At 39.0% G+C, this 19057-nt stretch overlaps 3 protein-coding genes across 8 annotated transcripts in view; all 3 read right to left on the reverse strand.

Moving 5' to 3' along the window:
* CADPS2 (calcium dependent secretion activator 2) overlaps nt 1-19057 on the reverse strand; it is a 496283-nt gene that overhangs the window by 329115 nt on the left and 148111 nt on the right. The window lies entirely within an intron of this gene.
* RNF133 (ring finger protein 133) lies at nt 9873-11183 on the reverse strand. The gene has a single exon (XM_004418750.3). The coding sequence runs from the start codon at nt 11080-11082 to the stop codon at nt 9952-9954; it is 1131 nt and encodes a 376-aa protein (XP_004418807.1). The 5' UTR covers nt 11083-11183; the 3' UTR covers nt 9873-9951.
* On the reverse strand, nt 13601-14540 carry RNF148 (ring finger protein 148). The gene has a single exon (XM_004418751.3). The coding sequence runs from the start codon at nt 14538-14540 to the stop codon at nt 13629-13631; it is 912 nt and encodes a 303-aa protein (XP_004418808.1). The 3' UTR covers nt 13601-13628.

Here is a 19057-nt window from a genome sequence, read left to right on the forward strand (position 1 = left end):
AGAAAAGTCTGCAAGTTCCTGGTTTGGGCTACCTTGTTCTGCCTATTCTATGAATAGCTTTTTTTCACCCCTCATTATAACCATATAGAAAATAAATTTTAAAAATTTATCACTTTTGGAGTCTCATAATATCTAATATTCAATGAATATTTTAAATGATTTATCTTTATTATATAGAACAAACAAAACGTGCTGTCTTCCAACTTGACAATATTCCAACTTCGACTGTGTGCTTTTGTTCACCTCACCCTCACTTCTGTGCCACTCTCCTCTCATCCGCTGGGAAATAATAGAGGTAATGAAAAACAGAGTAACAAAAATCAGAGGGGAATCAGACATGAGTGTTCAAGGTGTGACACAAGGTGCAAGACTCTCAACCATTCTGGGTCAGTTTCCCCACAATTGGAATAGGGATAATATCACTTTTTTCAGTGCAATTTTTTTTAGTATTATATGAGATAACAGTGAAATAAGTTTTTAATCAGTGTTATGTAAAGCATGATCCATGGACCAATGACAGTACCCCAATTGTCACCTGTCCCTCAACAAGTACAGAGTACAGAAAGTTTTTAGAAACCTGAAGTGATATGACATTACCATGACATCCAAAAGCATGATTTTACACTTTGTTATGAAAATGTCCAAAGAAAAATTGAAAAAGTTTATAATGGCTTGGAAATCACCGATTTAACCAATTCCATTCCTTTACCTATGAAATGTGAAGAAATCATAAGAAATAGCAATCTCTTTGTTCTGACATATACCTCCTACTTAGATTCTGCAAATAATATTTTACTCTAGTATTTCTTTCACACATCTATCAGTCCCTCCATCAATTCAAATTATTTTTGTTACGCATTTCAGAGAAAGTCAAATACATGATTTTATATATTTTTAAATCCACAATGGACTAGAAAACAATAAATACTGGTCCTTTGCTGCAGATACAATATCCTAAACTTTTGAGAAGATGGGTGACATACTAATGCTGACACAGAGGTTGGGAGAAAAGATATATTCTATTTTCCACAATACTACCAGGATACCCGAGAATGAGCTACTACCCTTTCAGAGTCTAGGTTTAGATAACATGAATCTTGAGGATAGCAAGTTATTTACTCTTAATAAGCCAGGCCTACAGCAGAGGAATGAAGTTCAAAATGAAAAAGGAAAAATTCTGGAAGATAAATCAATCTTAAAAAGCAAACATTCTGTTAGGTCAAAGAAAAATGAACCCAAAACTTGTTGACTACATTTCCCTGGCATATAGTGGCTCTCAATAAATATTTGTTGAATGAATTTCGTAGTTTATACCTTGCAGTTATTTATTTCTCCACCAGATGGCAACTATGTGTGGAATAACAATATTGGTTTTTAATCCCAGAATCTGATTTTTTAGGATCGTGCGAGACTTAGAAGATCCAGTCATCCTTCCAGAGCTTGAATTCCCTCACCACCATCACCCTTAAAACGACATCCACCCACCATCAAACTCCTTTAGGGAAGATAAACTCTGCTCTGAAGCAATAACCTGTCTACGGGCAGGACCAACTAGTACTGGCAAGTTCTATATTTCCAGGTGGCAACACTCTCCCTATAGCTGGTCATTCTCTCACCTAGTTCTAAGCCTTGTAATAGCAGAGAAAATCTAAATTCAAGGCCATTCTTCAAGTGTTTGATAGCAGCTAACACTGTCTTCAGCCTTCCAGGCTAAACATTCCTCAGATGACAAGACCCCCTTACTAACCTGGTGGCTCTCTTTTGCACACGCTCCACTTTTTCTGTACATGTTTTAGTGGAGCATTCCCTTCAGTCTTTGTTCAATTGTTCATCATCTTGGTGAAGCCTCCTCTATTTAAAATTGCAACTCTACCTCCCACAACTCTCATCTTATTTTCTATTTTTCTCCATAGCACTTATAATTATTTAACATAATATATACTTATTATATATTCTTCCCACTAGAAAGTAAGCTCCTTGAGGGCAGTGAGTTTTGTATGGTTCACCACTGTATTTCCAAGGCAATCAATATTTGTTGAATGAATGAAGTGATCAATGCACCTGCCACTGGGTAAGAACTATCAAGGAAAAGGACAGTAATTAATTCTAGTTACAAAAGCAATGTTATTAATGAAGATGCCACATACCTTCATATGGCCCACTTAGATGTCCAATGGCTCATCTTTCACTTATTTTCAGCTATATTTTTGTGAACACTAATTGAGTCCTCCCTCCAGTATTTGTGAAGCTGGTTTTATGGACCCAAACCCAGGAATTTACACAATTCCCTTCTGAATTTCATCTATGGCCCACTGTTTCAGTTATGTTGAGATTTTTTCAGACCTTCAGTGAATAGGTGGTATTAAAAACTATCCTTTTCTGGCGTGGGCTGCTTAATCCAGTGTTTCTGCTAAGCTGTTTCTGCTTTTGGGTTTTCTTCTATGCTGCTACTTTGTAATTCACAAATTGTTGAAAATTGCCTATTTGTTTTCTCACAACTCCCTTGGCAGGGTGACGACAGTGGTACAGAAACCGGAACTGGGAGAAGAAAGGAGTAAGCATGTATAAGCACAAGTCATGCATAAATCAGAGAGCAGCCAGACATGTGAAATATGCCTAAAAGTGTCTCTTAGTGTAATAGCAACTATTATTTGCGTAGTGCTTTAAGATTCACAATTACATTTATACTCTCTGATTATAACTGTGTGATGCATCCTTTTCTGAAAATGAACTGACCCTGAGGCAGCAGAGGTTCTTAAACTTGAATGTCCACCAGAATCAGCTTAAGGACTTGTTAAGATAGCTTGGTGCCCCCCGCCCCCCGAGTTTGACTCCATATGTCTGCAGTGGGGCCTAAGAAACTGCATTCTAACAAGTTCAGGTGATGCCGATGCTGCTGTTCTGAGGACCACTGCTCTGAGATGATCTGCCCCGAAGACAGGATACGAATGTAGAATACATCTGACACAAAAGTGTGGTATTTTTTCAACAGGCAACTGCACTTCTCATACCTGGACTTTTTTTTGGTGAGGAAGATCAGCCCTGAGCTAACATCCATGCTAATCCTCCTCTTTTTTACTGAGCAAGACCAGCTCTGAGCTAACATCTATTGCCAATCCTCCTTTTTTTTTCCCCAAAGCCCCAGTAGATAGTTGTATGTCCTAGTTGCACATCTTTCTAGTTGCTGTATGTGGGACACGGCCTCAGCATGGCCGGAGAAGCGGTGCGTCGGTGCACGCCTGGGATCCGAAGCCGGGCCGCCAGTAGCAGAGCACACGCACTTAACCGCTAAGCCAGGGGGCCAGCCCATGCCTGGACTTTTAAAAAGACCGATAGCAATTATTAGGGGAATTATACAAATTTTTTTTTTTTTTTTTACTGTTTTCAAACTTCAGAAGAAAGGAAGCCTATTTAAAACCCCTCTGATTAAATTTTTTTTTTAAACAGGAGAGAGCTACCAATTCCAGAATCAGTACTTCCTAAATGGAAGCACCCATCCCTAAGGCTCCATTTTCCTTTTCACTCAGCTACACCCTGCCCACATCCTCACACCCCCACACTCCTTTGTCTTTCCTATTCACCTTGAGATCTCATGAGTTATTATCTCCTGCTAACACTTCCAATACCTTTAGCTGGGACTTTTCTTCCAAGGCCAACTCCTTTAAGTCTTTGAAACTGGATTCATACTAACACTTTCTCCTTTACTTAAAAACCAGATTAAGCTAACTGTAGTGGAGTGGTTAAGACTAGGAGCTATGGAACCAGACCAAGTTCAAACACAGGCTCTGCCACATACTGGCTGTTTAACTTTGGGCAAGTTACTTAGCTTACCTGGGTCTCAGTTTCCTCATCTAAAGAATGAAAATACTAAGAATGTCCACCTCATAAAGTTATTGTTAGGATTCAATGAGTTTCTACCTGTTAAGTGCATGTAACAGCACCCTGGTATATTGTAGTTATTATCATTACCACTCTCACACCATCCCTATCACAATCGCCAGCTTTACTCAGGCTGCAAAGCACTTTTTTTTTTTTAATATTTTATTTATTATTTATTTTTTGCATGTGAGAGAGATCAGCCCTGAGCTAACATCCGTGCTAATCCTCCTTTTTTTTGCTGAGGAAGACCGGCTCTGAGCTAACATCTATTGCCAATCCTCCTCCTTTTCTTTCTTCCCCAAAGCCCCAGTAGATAGTTGTATGTCGTAGTTGCACATCCTTCTAGTTGCTGTATGTGGGACGCGGCCTCAGCATGGCCGGAGAAGCGGTGTGTCGGTGCGCGCCCGGGATCCAAACCTGGGCCGCCAGTAGCGGAGCACGCGCACTTAACCGCTAAGCCACCGGGCCGGCCCTGCAAAGCATTTTTAAGAGAAAAAAGTCCTGTAGCATTATAAATGCAGGCACTACAAGATCAGGGGTCCAAAATAGTAATATTAAAATCTACAAGATAGTAAATCACCACTAATGTAAAAGCAAATGGTTGTTTTGTTAATAAATTACCACAATTGAGTACTTAGCATATATCAAGCCTTTGCTAAATTGTTACATTAACCTCATTTAACTAGTATAAACTTATAATTTCAGCTGTGTAGTGAACATCACCCAACAAGTTCTCTGGGTTCCTCAAATTCAGCATACTCAAAATTTGAACTCCTCTTCTACCCCAAACTTCCTTCACCTAACTGTATTTTCTACCTTACTGAATGGCATCATCACCTGGTGGCCCAAGCCAGAAACCAAGAAGTCATCCTGACTCATCACCCTTTCTCAGCTCCTCCTGACTCATACGCCCCTCTTCTATATCCACTGTGTTAGTGAACTGGGAGATGAACTGAAGACAAAGGTTAGGGGTATAAGGAAGTTGTGCAATCAGTGTTACTCCAGTCATCAAAAAATGAAGTAGAAAATTTGTATAAGGAAATGAAATCATCAAAGAGTGTATTATCTTGGAGGTGGCCCACGTTATATTCATTTCACCCAATTCACTCACCACTGCCTTAGTTCATATTTTCACCTTATCACTCCTGGATGACTGCAACAACAGCCTCTGGAGTTCCCTGTCTTCATTTTCAAGGTCCTTAACCAAAATCCTACATGACACTCAAACTTCTTTATGAAACACTTGTTCACATTGTTCCTTCCATTAGAATACCCTTCTTCCCAATCCGGTTGTTCCATTTCAAATGTTATTTCTTTAAGTGTTCCTTGCTTCGCTAGCTGAAATACACTCCTTCTTATTCCCAGAAGACTTTATTAATTCCTCTTCATGAAATGTGACCCTGTATAACTTGATACTGAAAATATTTCGGTAGAAATCTAAGTAAAGTGAAAACAAGTCAATTTTAAGGAAGCAGAGGATGAACTTGGGAACTTGATTAACATAAAGGCTCTCTGGAATAGCCCTATGGCAGTGGTTCTCAATCTTGTCTGCACGTTGGAATCACCTGAGTAACTAAAACATACTAACGCATGGGTCCCAGCCCAGAGTCCTTGGGTGCAGCCTGGGCATTCAGCATCTTAAAAGCTCTCCTGGGGGCCAGCCCGATGGTGTAGGGGATAAGTTTGCGTGCTCCACTTCGGCAGCCTGGGGTTCACAGGTTCATATCTCGGGCGCATACCTACGTACTGCTTCTTGAGCCATGCTGTGGCAGCGTCCCATATGAAGTAGAGGAAGATGGGCACGGATGTCAGCCCAGGGCCAATCTTCCTCAGCAAAAAAGAGGAGGATTAGCAACAGATGTTAGCTCAAGGCTAATCTTCCTCAAAAAAAAAAAAAAAGCTCTTCAGGTGATTCTGATGTGCAGCCAAGGCTGAGAAGTACTGCTTTATGGGGAATAACAAAAAAGGAGTTAAGAGATTAATAAAGGATTTTTAAATAGAGTGAAGATCTCGTGGAAATCAGTAGAGATGACTCAGGGTAGGCAAGTGGTACTGTAGAAAGTCTCGGAGGAAAGGAACGCAGCGGCACTTGGTAGAGTCAAACTAATGGCTTACAACCGGCTCTAGGCTGAGGCTGGACATGAAGAGACGGGCTGGGAAAAGACTCTGCTTGGAATGTGAAGAAAGAGCAAGTGGTGGAAACGAGAGGTCCAATGAAGTGAGAGAGGGAATTGTGAAAAAGACGCTGTAAGTTGGAAGTTTTCGAAAATGACAGAACCGGATGTGTGGCAACAGTGGCGTTGCTGAACTGGGAGATGCATGTTACAGGTGTAGAGAAGTTTTTAAACCAGGGTTTAAACATGGTCATCAACATGAAGAAAATACACGTCAGCAACTCAAATCAAGGAACACAGTATCTTGGAAGTCTGACAAAGATGACAGCATAACTGTGGAGAGAGGTACTACAAGTTGTGGTGTAGCTGTGACAAAGGGAGGTTTTTGTGGAGAGATTATGATGGAACAACTCTAACACCTGTGCACAGGCAGCAGCTCAAAGTACATTACCCGCTTCCTCTCCCAAAAAAGTTCTTGTGGTTTAGAAAACCAGGTATATCTTTTTTTTTTTTTTTCTTTTTTTTGTGAGGAAGATCAGCCCTGAGCTAATATCCATGCCAGTCCTCCTCCTCTTGCTGAGGAAGACCCGCCCTGGGCTAACATCTGTGCCCATCTTCCTCCACTTCATATGGGATGCCGCCACAGCGTGGCCTGACAAGCAGTGCATTGGTGCACACCCGGGATCCGAACCTGGGCCGCCAGCAGCGGAGCACACACTTAACCCCTACGCCACAGGGCCGGCCCCACAGGTACGTATTGTAAGATATTTCTGTGTTAGTAATTGTAATAACCAATAATCCTTATTTTTCATCCCTAAACATTTTAAAAAATGCAGTGAATACAAAACCAAATAAACATGTTCTAAAATACAAAAACTGGTGCTCGTCGTAAACGATGGACCAAGAACACCGAGTTGCCATTAAAATGACTCCTTCACAGTATCAACGTGTGAGGCTTCCCCTTTTTACTTCAACGTTTCTCCAAACTGATCCTTTCCCCCACTTGATTCCTGCCTGCTGCTTCAAAAACCAATGAGTTTGTAAAAGGAGAAAACACTAACTGTACACTAAGCTTCAACACCATCAGAAACACCAGATCCCTGGCTGACTAAGTCCTCTGAAGTACTCTCAGCATGGTAATTATGGCTGACCAACATTTCCACAAGACAACTACATTATAATAAATCTATAGCAAGAGACAGGGATACTATCAGTGTAGTGTCTCTCATAATATAAGGAACTGTATAAATTCCCCTGCAGCATCACCCAATCAGAGGTAAAGGGCTTTAGAATCATTTTCACTTTAGTAAATATTAAACCTAATTTATCCCAGTAATAAAAAAAACACTAATTTTTATAAGAAACATCATCCCCCTACCTAGCAGAGGTGGGCATGGGGAATCAATTTTATTACCAGAGATAGCAAAAATATTTCCAAAGGAGAAATGCAGGGGAAATTCATTATAACACTGGTATTAGGGGCAAAATAATTCATATTATAGTCCCATATTATTATTGCATCATTAGGTACAAGAGAACATGATGTAGCCCACAGAACAGGTAAAAATCTTGCAATGAATAATACCTAACATTTGACATAGCAGTGCTATTTCCAGGTCCTAGTTATTAAACCCAGAGTAAAAGTGGTTTATTGATCTGTTTACAACATTCTAAATACAAGGTTTAAAACTGCTGTTTTGTTCTGACCTAAACTGCTATGGAAAGCACTTAGTCCACTGCCTGCTACATGGTAGGTGCTCAGCAGTGACAGTTCAAGTTCACTGACTTGACCTTTCCTTCCCCACCTCAAACAGAGATTCTAACCACCCTTTAAAGAACATCCATTGAAAACTCTCAAATCAAGAAAACACAGTGTTAAACGTTCAATGTCCTTATTAACAAGCGACAATTATATAAGTGTGTAAATGCTAACTACTTACACAGGAGGGTTAAGTCAGGTTTAAGGTTGATGATGACGAACAAAGGAAAGAAGGGAGAAACCAATGAGGGTGCAGAGGAAGGATGGAAAGAACACAATGTCAGTGTTAGTGTGAAGAGCAAACAAATTCTTCAAGTGTTAAGTCTATCATGGAACATGCACCCCACGTGACTTTGCTAAGAGTACACAGAGCTATAACGATCCTAGAACCGTGGGTCTGGGGACTGCCAGCACTACCAGATGCATTCATTTCCATAGCTCCAATGATTCTCTTGGGCAACCAGTGGAAGTCACTCTAGCCACGTCCATCAGCTGCTAGCCCCTAGTAGCAGAGGCACCAACAGTGGTCAGAGAATAACAGCTTACCCTGGCTTAGGACCTGATCCAACCAGGAGTGGCTCCCATAAGGTCCTCAGTGTCCTCTCTCTTCAATGTGATCCTTGGGCCCCCAGGAAATGACTTTATCTCCCAGGGTAAACTTAAAAAAACACTCAAAACAGTGTTCCTGCTAAATCCTCCAGTATTGGTGCTATGCAGTTCTGGCAAAGAGCAGCTCTTAAGATTAGCTTAGCCAAAACATCTCCAGGGTTGGGTATAAAGAGGCCTGTGTGTACCAAGCAAGACATCACCCCCATCTGGTCATGTGTCCAGTTTTTGTGGCCTCAGATGAGCGTTCTTCCCTCCTTTAAATAGTCTTCCTTTGCATTGCAGTTAGAACCAACTACTGCCCTTCTTTCCATCTCTGAATTCTCCACTATTGTTATCAGCACTGAGCAACTCACAAAATTCCTCTTAGAATCTCTCTACAGATCTCTCTCTACGGTTGCACAAGAATTCAAATCCCACTATCAGCCCCACGAGTTCAAAGCTCCTCACTAAAATTACACATCTAAATTGTAATAATGAATTCTTGGCAAAAATTAATTTTCTATTTTGTCAAAGTGATTTAGGATAAAAATTTTCAAGATTAAGTTCCCATTATTTTGTACGATTGGGATAAAACTGCCTAGTTTTTCAAATTAATACATAGTAGTTGATTATGAAAAGGTATTTATCATTCATTCATTCAAAAATATTTGAGTGCCCGGCACTGCACTAGATCCTAGAAATACAGTGAACAAAACAAATACAATCCCAGAATGTCATAACAACTTATACATCATGATACTTATCTCCAAAAGAATCTGGCATATATTAAATATTTTATTTAATGACAAAAACTGGGCAGCATGGTGGTACACCTGGGAAGTAAATACACCATGACTAAATATCACAGGAATTCTATTATTTAAATCTCTCTACACATTATGATCATGTAATAATTATAATAAACAATATTGGGCACTGAAATATTTGCTGTTCACTTGAAGAGTGCTAGTATTTTACTTTTAAAAGTGCTATCACTATGCATACACAGATCACATAAAATGTACTAATTGCTTGAACAGAACTGTTTATCAAGAGTAAGTAATAAACCTCTGTATAGCAAAGTTTTCACATCAAGAATGAAAAAACACAGCACAACGACTTCAAAATTAGTATACTGTACTATAAACGTACTATCAAAAGAAATTATCTTTTATGTGCTAGGAAGAGTAAAATTTACGTTTTTCAAACTTGATGGTTTCCGTATTATAAGGAACATGCAAATATATTAACAATTTTCTTACCAAAATAGAGCCCAATATATGTACAAAAGCATTTAGGGAAAAAAGTCTGTCCTTAGTTTTAACATGCACGTGTACATAGAAATATATGTGTACATAGAAAATATATATACTCACAAGAGTAACATGCATTGACAAAAAGTTACATTTAGCAAAGGTAAAAAATGAAACAAAAAATCCTGCTAGGCCTTTTTTCTTTTTTTCTGTCTTTGAGGCTTGACAAAGAATGTAGAAAACTACCAAAGTAACAAAAAAGGACACAAAAACCACACTTCCAACAGACAAACTACTTGTCAGTATTAGGACCTGATCTGACAAACAGGTTTAATCCACTTCCTCAAAGGTCATGCCGTCAAGGTGAAGGATGATCATCTTCTGCTACTGAATTAGGCTGGCTGTCGTTCTGAGAAACAGGGTGCTCCTCCTCCACATGGGTCATTTTATCTGACCTTCTTGCAGGAGAAAGTTCATTATTTGTCCCCTCTTCACTAGGTGTTAAGGTACCAAGTAATTCATTTGACATCAGAACTTGCAAAGATTCTGCCCCATCTTCAACATCCACTTGAATCCCCAAAGCTTTAAGGATGTCACATTTGCACATGGGGCATGTGCCATGGGCTACAATCCAGGGGTCAATGCAATTCTTGTGGAAAAAATGTTTACAAGTCAAAACACGAACTGTATCATTGGGCTTATAGAGTTCAAAGCAAACTACGCAGCTATCTCTGTTTGCACTTATTTCCTCGTCCCCCTCTTTTAGTACCCGAAGTTGGAGCTGGCTAAATGCTTTCTTGAGGTCTGTTGTTAATCGCTGCCATCTCCTGTTCTGAATCCTTGCTACCCAAAGTCTTCGAATATGATAAAAGATGAAATACGCTAAAGTAGCGGTTGTGACAATCACAAAAGACACAAAATAGTGATTCAACCAGATGATGTGTTTTCTCCCCACCTCAACCATAACTGTAATGTAAACCCCCTTCTGAATTAAATGTAAGATCTCCATGCCTTTTAAGTTACCAATCATCACCACAATGATGTCTTCAAATGCCTGATGAGACATGGGAAAAACCTGATTGCCAGTTCCTGGAAAGTTATAAATGATCACTCCACTGGCTCCTTTCTCAACAGCCACTTTAATTTTCTGTGTGAAAGTACAACCTCCCCGTTCAATAAGTGCAAGCCACGTCTCTGAGTTCTTTGGTCTGCTGAAACTGGTACTGGGATTACAAGCATTTTGAGTTTTTCCTTCTGGAGGCACGATAACTCCTGCTACTCTCTTCAAAGTGGAGCTTCTTCCAAATACTCCAGTCTCCCCCAACTCTGACAACATACGATTCCCAACGTGAAATGATATGTTCATGTAAGCAGTCCAAACAGCACTGGCTCTGCAACAGTTCTGACTAAGCAGCCAAAAAAAACTGAATTTGACAAGCCAGGAAGATGTGGTGTTGTTTCTCCGAGTGCCAGTCTTGAGTAGTTTCATCTCTCTCTTCGCCTAGTGACTGAAGGACCAACCCCAGCAAAAGATGTGGCTTCCACATCTGTTGACAATCAATTTAAGATAATAACATGAAAAAAATCTTCTGGGTGAAAATAAGTTCCACTGATTTCCAGCATGTTTTGGCAAGAAATTCTTAAAGATGTCTCATGAGTTGCAGATGTTTTATTAGAGAGAAAAAAAAAAAACTCTCAAAATGAAAAAAAATCCCAGTCTCACTATTGTAACTCTGGATACTGCTTACTGTTGGGTGATGTGATTATGACATAAAAGACTTCACAGCCAATTAGATAAGAGCTTGCAGCACTGCTGTCAATTCATTGGCTTGAATGTTTCAGATGCTGTTATGGGTGACTTCTGTGCTATTGTAAAATGGATTCAATCCCTGAGCTACACGTAATGTTAGCAGGTATCACTTTAAAAATTAAAATTCATACAACGCATGCATTTTAAAACCTGAAAGCATATGCAAAAAAGCCATATAATTATCATTTTTCTTCACAATAAATGGTTAATATTTCCAACAAAATAGCAAATTTTAAAAATAATTAAAAATTAGCACTCTGACCAAATGTGTGGTAAAAGCAGTGAATTCTGTATCTCGTGAATTCTGTATCTCCATTTTTAACTCACATTTGGTCACAGTGTGAATTTTTCATTTATTATGTAAACCACTGTACTAAATGTATTTAATAAAGCTTGCTCAGAAGTGTGTTGGATCAGATGGTTTTGATTTGATTCTTAAAAGTAGGGTATCCTGTTAAATTATTTCAGCCTCACTTCCTCACTCTTCATCGACCATACATAGGGATGACAGCAACCAAGACAGAAAAGACTCATCTCTCTGCAGACTTTTACATCTGTTACTAAACTAACAGTATTTTGAGAGAAGAGGAGGAAGGGTATAAGGGAAAAGATTAAATCTAGCAGTATTAGTTTAGCACTACTTTAAACAAAAATGTAGCTATTGATTTTAAAAAGAAAAACTTCAAGGTCCCCACTTAAAGTTAACCACTGACAGGCGTGACTGCCAAAGGTCATAGATGCTTTTAACAAAATGTCTGCCAAAATCAACCAATATCCCTGGTGGAAGACCCCACATACACACTGTCAGCTCTGCCTATATTTTTGCTACACTTATGTCAATGGCACAATATGACTTCACAGCCAAAGAATGACTTGTGAACTTACACACACAGGCAGCCACTGATGCTGCCGTATACTTTCTAGGGGGGTATATCTCAGTGGTTCTTATTCACCCGCTAGGAAACCAGTCAAGGATTCTGACCTTGAACATAAACATCTCTGACCTCTATGCACAGGATACGAAGAGACACTTCTGGTTGGGTCTCACCAGGACTAAGGGAGCTAGCCTGGCACTTCTTATGAAATGTGAATCAGCAAGAGGATAAGTTGAGCAAAGCGGAAGGATAAAAGGGTCCCATGGGCCCAACAAAAAGTGGCACAAAAAGAAAACATTGTGAAAACCTTCAGCTCAGAATGGCCGATTTTCTTTCCCAAAGGCCATTAATCTGATTTCCAGACAACCCACTCTTTAAAAAAAGACAGTGTAGTATCTAATATATAGACTCACAATGTGCCATCTGAGTTGGACACCAATGGTTTATCATCTCATCCATAAAGAGATGGCCATCAAAACACAAATCTTTCACCTCTCATTGTTACACAGATGTTTATTCATCTACTAGAGGAAAAAAAGAAGCAAAATAAGGCAAAAGATACAATTTGGAAAGGCAACTGAGTAAAATTTCAGCTTTCCTCTTTCTATATTATCAAAATGCCCCAAATAGAGACACACTAACCACCATTTTGAAAAGAAAAGCAAAGCATTTACTAGGGTCACTTCCAGAAGGAAAATCTGCCACCATAGCTGATTCACTCTGCTAGGATTTAGGGCTCTGACAAACACAAAGGTGACTTTTTGCAATGCTGCCCTAAATGAGGCCTATGATAATTTAAAATACTTTTACGTGACCAAAAGTGCTATCTAAAATAATTATTTAGAACACACTACCTACCCAAGTCAGTAGCTTTGGAAACCAGATTTCCTGGGTATTAATAGAATTAATTAACCACAGAGAATTAAATTAAGATCAAATCCTATAATGAAGTTTATTGTGCAGAGATCTTATTAGATATCAAAAATTAATATGGAAACAAAGTATAAAAATATAAAAAACTTTAAAATATTATGACTAATTCGCTGTGGCATCAATGTCACAATCACTGTAATTTGAAGATCAAGACTAATTTGCTTTTAACACGTATTAATGTCTTTATTTGGATAAGGGAAAAAATGTATAACAATTAAAAATTAGCAAAACAACAAGTTCAAATAGCTGGGCATGATATGGAGTTTTATTTTAAAAACACACAAATTTTACCCTCTTTAGTACTTGGGTAGAGAAACTCAAGTTGAATTTTCTCTCTACATAAAGTGCTAAGAGAATTCATTTAATTCCAATCTTTGGAAAGACTCGGTTACATCTTCAGAAGAGTCTCTGGGTTTCTTAAGTTTTCAGAATGTCACACTTGCACATGGGGCACATCTTATGGGCTAAAAGCCAGGGGTCAATGCATGCCTTATGGAAAAAATGCTTGCAAGTTAAAATACGTACTATATCTTGTGGTTTGTATATGTCAAAGCAAACAACACAATTGTCTTCATTTGGATCTAGTTCCTTATCCCCTTCTTTGAGCACCCGCAGTTGAAGCTGACCAATAGCTTTCTTCACATCTGCTTTTATCTGTCTTCGCCTCCTGGTGGAAGAATTGGGCACTCTAGCTCTCCAGGCACAGTACAGAAAAATGTAGATAACTGTAGCAGCCATGAAGGTAAACAGAGACATGACATAATGGCTCAGCCACGGTACGTGCATTCTCCCCACTTCAATGATGATCGTCACATAGACCCCTTTCTGAATCAAGCGCAAAAGTTCCACGCCTTTCAAGTTGCCTATCATCACTGCAACTATATTTTCCGTTCCCTGGTGAGACATGGGAAATACTTTGTTGCCCGTACCTGGATAATTATAGATGATCACCCCTTTCGCTCCCTTCTCTGCCGCCACATTGATTTTGTGTGTAAAAGTACAGCCTCCTCGTTCAATGAGAGCCAACCAAGAGTCTGCCTGTTCAGGCCTGCTGAAATTGGTCATAGGATTACAAGCATTCTGATTCCATCCTTTAGGAAGTACCACTGCACCAGACACCCTTTCCAGAGGAGAATGATTCCCGAACACTCCACTCTCTCCTAATTCTGATATAAGCCGATTTCCTACCTGAAATGTTATATTCAGGTGGGCTGTCCAAATGGCTTTTCCTTTTGAGTCAGGAAGGCTAACTAGTAGAAAGATGCTAAGCCTCAATAGTCGAGATGAAGCACAACTATGAGTTGAACGAGTAATTCTAAGCAGGCTCATTCCTCTGTTTGCCTATTAACTGACAAACGTGAAAAACAAAACAACAATCATAAACGAAAGTAAAGAAGCTCGCTTCAATTGTTGGCAGAAGATAATTAAAGCACATTAATGGAAAAGGTCTGTGTGGATCAAAGATATCTTGCTCCTTCCAGCATTTTTATATTTGGTAGATTATCTTTCTTATAAATGAAACAGAATAACAAGAGTTATTATTAGTATAATGTGATTTCAAGGAAATTATGACTTCCTAATGGGGAAATTGTGACATCAGAGGTAGTTAAGCCAATCCAAGTGTTTATATCAGCACACTGCATACTGAAATCCTATTGGCCAAAAAGCTATTAAGCACTGATTCATGGTATATCACAATTTGAATCAACTCTAAAGCAAAAAATAATTTTTTTTAAAGCCTTGAGTTTCTTTCCTAGTTCTGGATAGATCAAAAAGCTGTTTAACCACTTGATATTCATTGTTTCTCTATCTGTAAAGCAAAGTAGATTTCATTCATGTATTAGCATATGTACCTGGCCAGTAAACAGTTCTCATGTATAGTTCTGTGCTACCAAATATGCCATTCTATGGGAAACAGGAACAAATCATTCCCACTCATTTCCAACATCAAAAGCTTATCCTAGGCCTAAAGATTCAACACGAAACAAAGTCATAAACATACTGTCAGCCTGATATATTGCCATCTTGCAAGGCAAATTCAACTTTGTTCACTAAAATAGCTACTGACAACCCACTCTGTGATAGGCAAACACTAAGTATGGGTCATATATTGAAGAAAATAGACATACACCTACTGTGTGGAGATTATCTAGTGAGAGCAGATTTTAAACAAACACACAAATCTATAACTGCAAGCTGTGATAAGGACTCGGAAAGGAAAACACAGAGTATCAAAAGAAAGAATAAATGTAAACGGGAACCAAACTTTGATTATAGGTCCAGGGCATTGCTCTCTAAAGAAAGTGATGCTTAGTCTGAGACCTGAAAGATAAATCAGAATTACCCAAGCAAAGAATGAGATGAGACTTCAGGCAGAGGACACAGCAGTTTCAAGACCCTAAGACAAGAAAGAACATGAGTTTGGCAAAGCGAAAGAGGCAAGAGCCAAGGGTGATGGAGGAGGAAAGGCCAACAGCCATCAGAGAATTCAGGGTCAGGAACGTTAGACTAAGGATCTTGGATCATGCCACAAGGACAAGAAAAACACACTTAAGGGTTTCAAGCTGGGGAGACGACTTATAACTGTTTCAAAATGTTCTCTTTTTAAAAAGTGCACTTTGGCTGCCTTCTGGGGAAAATGGATTGGAGGGGAAGAATCAAGTGTGAGATGAGGCTAGGCAAAAGAAGACAGCAGCTCAGACTCCTGAAATAGCAGTCAAGATGTGGAGACAACCAATTCCGAGAGTAAAAGGTTGAATCAACAGACGTGGTAACTGGAAGGGTAGTAGTAGGCAGAGCAGAGGATGGCCACGAGTATCACAGATCACTACATTACTTTACCGTCGCAAACAGCAGCATCTTGACTGCTTTAGAGGCGCTTTAACATTTGTTTGCTTTTAATTCTTCACCTGAAGTCTGTTTCAGGGAGTCAATAAACTGGCAACACACACTCGAACATTTATTTAATATATATACAGCACATATCCTATGCACCAGGCATGCTAGAAGGCCCTGGAGATATAAAAAGAAAAGACAGTCACAATTTCCTAGCATGCACAGTGGACACCAACATCTACATCAGAGGCATGACGAGAGAATTTTGTCCTTCTGGCAAAAGCATTTATTGTACTCCCTGGAGCATAATATTTTCATTAACATTTGCTTTAAAAATAAAACTGGAACCAATCAACTTGCTCCATTCATACGATTTTCTTTAGGCATCCTTCAGTTCACATCTGAACTGTCTTTACATGTAGACGTCGACTTTTTCCAGGTTCAAATGGAGTGTGAATTCCAGGCTTATTCTATTAATATTGACAAAGTGAAGCGTTACTAAGACAGTTTACATCATCATATTAGAGGCTGTTTGTCAAACTTGTGATTATTTAACATCTGGGGATGGAATTTAAAATATAATGTAATTCTAATTTTGCTTTTTAGTTTGCTGATGATTTTTAAGGGTGAAGAGTTTAAACAGTAGCCATACTTTGGCTCAAAACCTATTTCAAATCTAAAGGTTCTTTGTATGGTTGAAAAGACCAATTTGAAGAATTCCCTAGTTTATTGTATTTTTCTCAGTATAAGACCTGAAGTGGTTAAGACAACGATGGGGAGAACTTCCCCTCTCTCCTGCCTGAGTCTTAGGACAAAGGAACCCATAAGAAACAATCCTTTATCTCTAACACAGTGGTTTCTCAGAAGGGGGTCAATTTTGCCCCCAAGGAATATTTGGCTATTTCTGGAGACATTTTTGATTGTCACAACAAGAAAGTACTACTGGCGTCTAGTGGGTAGGGGCCAGGGATGCTCAACATCCTAACGTGCATATGACAGCCCTGTGAAATAAATAATTATCTGGCCTCAAATGTCAATAGTAACATTAAGAAACCCGGCTTCCACGGAACAGCCTTGGGAGGGAGGAACCTTCCCCAAACTCATTTGTCCTTGATGAACAATCAGATCTGAGCTCTTATTATGGAGTAAGCTTTTATAATTGGCAGTACATCCATCAAGAATGATATCTTCAACTCATCTTCATTTCCTCGGTTTTCCTTCAAATAGAAACAGCAGAGACCTGCACAAGTGACCTATTAGTCCATGAAGCCTGACTACAAATTGCATCCATTTTATACCAGGAACAGATCCAAGATGGTTAAATGGGAAAGGGGGGGGGGGTAGGCTGGATAACTGATACTACTCTAATCTGTTCCTTTTTGACCATTTATTCAATACACAGACCCCCTTTCCTTTTTAACAGCTAAGTATTAAAGAGGTTTTCATTCTGCTGAACTTTGCAGACAGGCTAACCAATACTACTAGGATTGGTTGATCCAGTGGTTCAAAAAATCCCTACTCCTTCCATCTTGCCATTCTGCCTCTAAGTATGTTGATTTCTCTCTTATGTCAGCTCGCTTCATGATGATCCCCGAGGTGGCACCTGTTGTTCTAGATATCAATAGGCAGAGTAGCAGACAATATCCAGAAGCACAGAGACTTGACTTCTCTTCTATCTCTATATAAGAGCAAGGAATTTTTTTTTTTTTTTTTTTTCCAGAAACCTACCAGACTTCCCTCGACGTCTTTCTGGCTAGCAGTACTTCACAAACCCATGCCTAAAGGAACGCCTGGAAACCGGAGTAGAATTACCACGACTGGCTCAGGTTCATCATGATTTATCCTGCTGTGGAGAACCCCTTGCCTGGCTGAGCACATGGCAAGAGGGAATGTGAAGATGATCAGTCCTCTGCCACCAAGGGAAAGAGGTAGGAACTGGAAGGTGAGTAGGCTAACAAAATGGCAGCTATAGGCTCTAAATACCTGAGGTTTACTCAAAGGAATGATACCTAAATAATCATTAACCACAACAAACATGTAATACTTACTACATTCAAGGTACCGATATGAGCTGGAGTCTATGTTACAGGGGACACAACATGGCCCCATTCTTCAAGAGGTCATCACCTAACTAGGAGAAGAGTTATACACAAATTAGGTGTATCATGTATATATCCTATAACTTCTAGGTTCCAACTAAAATTTCAAGAAGGTTATAATTTTCATTAAGTTTGGTGGAAAAAAATCAGTTGATCGCCATCCCTCCACTGTTTATCAGCCTCTGTTAAGAATGCTCAAATTTCCAGAAAACTTTACTCTGATAAGAATAGCCAAACACATTCACATAGCATTGCCCAGAGAGTATTGTTATGATACATGGAATACCCAAGAGGCTTTAATAAATTACTCCACAAGTCGCAGTATCCAGGGCTATGATGTTATTAGAGATCTCCAGGAATCCACAAAACACACTGAATTTGCATTTAAGCTTGAAAACAACAAGTGTATTGGTTTTCTGCAAGTAATTAAATGCATCATAATGGGATTTGGGGGTAAGAGAATACTAAATAGTTTACTGAGAACAACAAAAAAGCAAATAATGCTAATGATAAAGATTCTGCTTTCAGAAAATACTTATTTTTAAAAATTTGTAAAGATAAAACTAAATTTTAGTTTAAATTTTATTATATTTGATTGCAAATTGGTAAATCCTCAGAAACATTAATGCATTTTCTTGTAAATTTCTCCCATAAAACTTTAATCACTACTCCCACAATTCTCTCAGACATATGCAATAAAAAAAATTTATATACAAGTATGCTTTTTCCTCTTGATATTTCTGAATCCAAGAAAAAAAGTTTTGAATATGTTAAAATGGAATACAGTAAATTTTGAAAAAATAACGAGCTTCTGAATAACCTGGACAGTGACATACTATACTAGGGTAGTTCCAGATGAGCGAAACAGCTGGGAGGAAAAATGTGGGAATATGGGAGCTTAGTTTAAGATCT

The sequence above is a fragment of the Ceratotherium simum genome, chromosome 1 (genome assembly GCF_057802395.1).
Source record: "Ceratotherium simum simum isolate JZ-2026a chromosome 1, ASM5780239v1, whole genome shotgun sequence".
Classification (NCBI taxonomy): domain Eukaryota; kingdom Metazoa; phylum Chordata; class Mammalia; order Perissodactyla; family Rhinocerotidae; genus Ceratotherium; species Ceratotherium simum.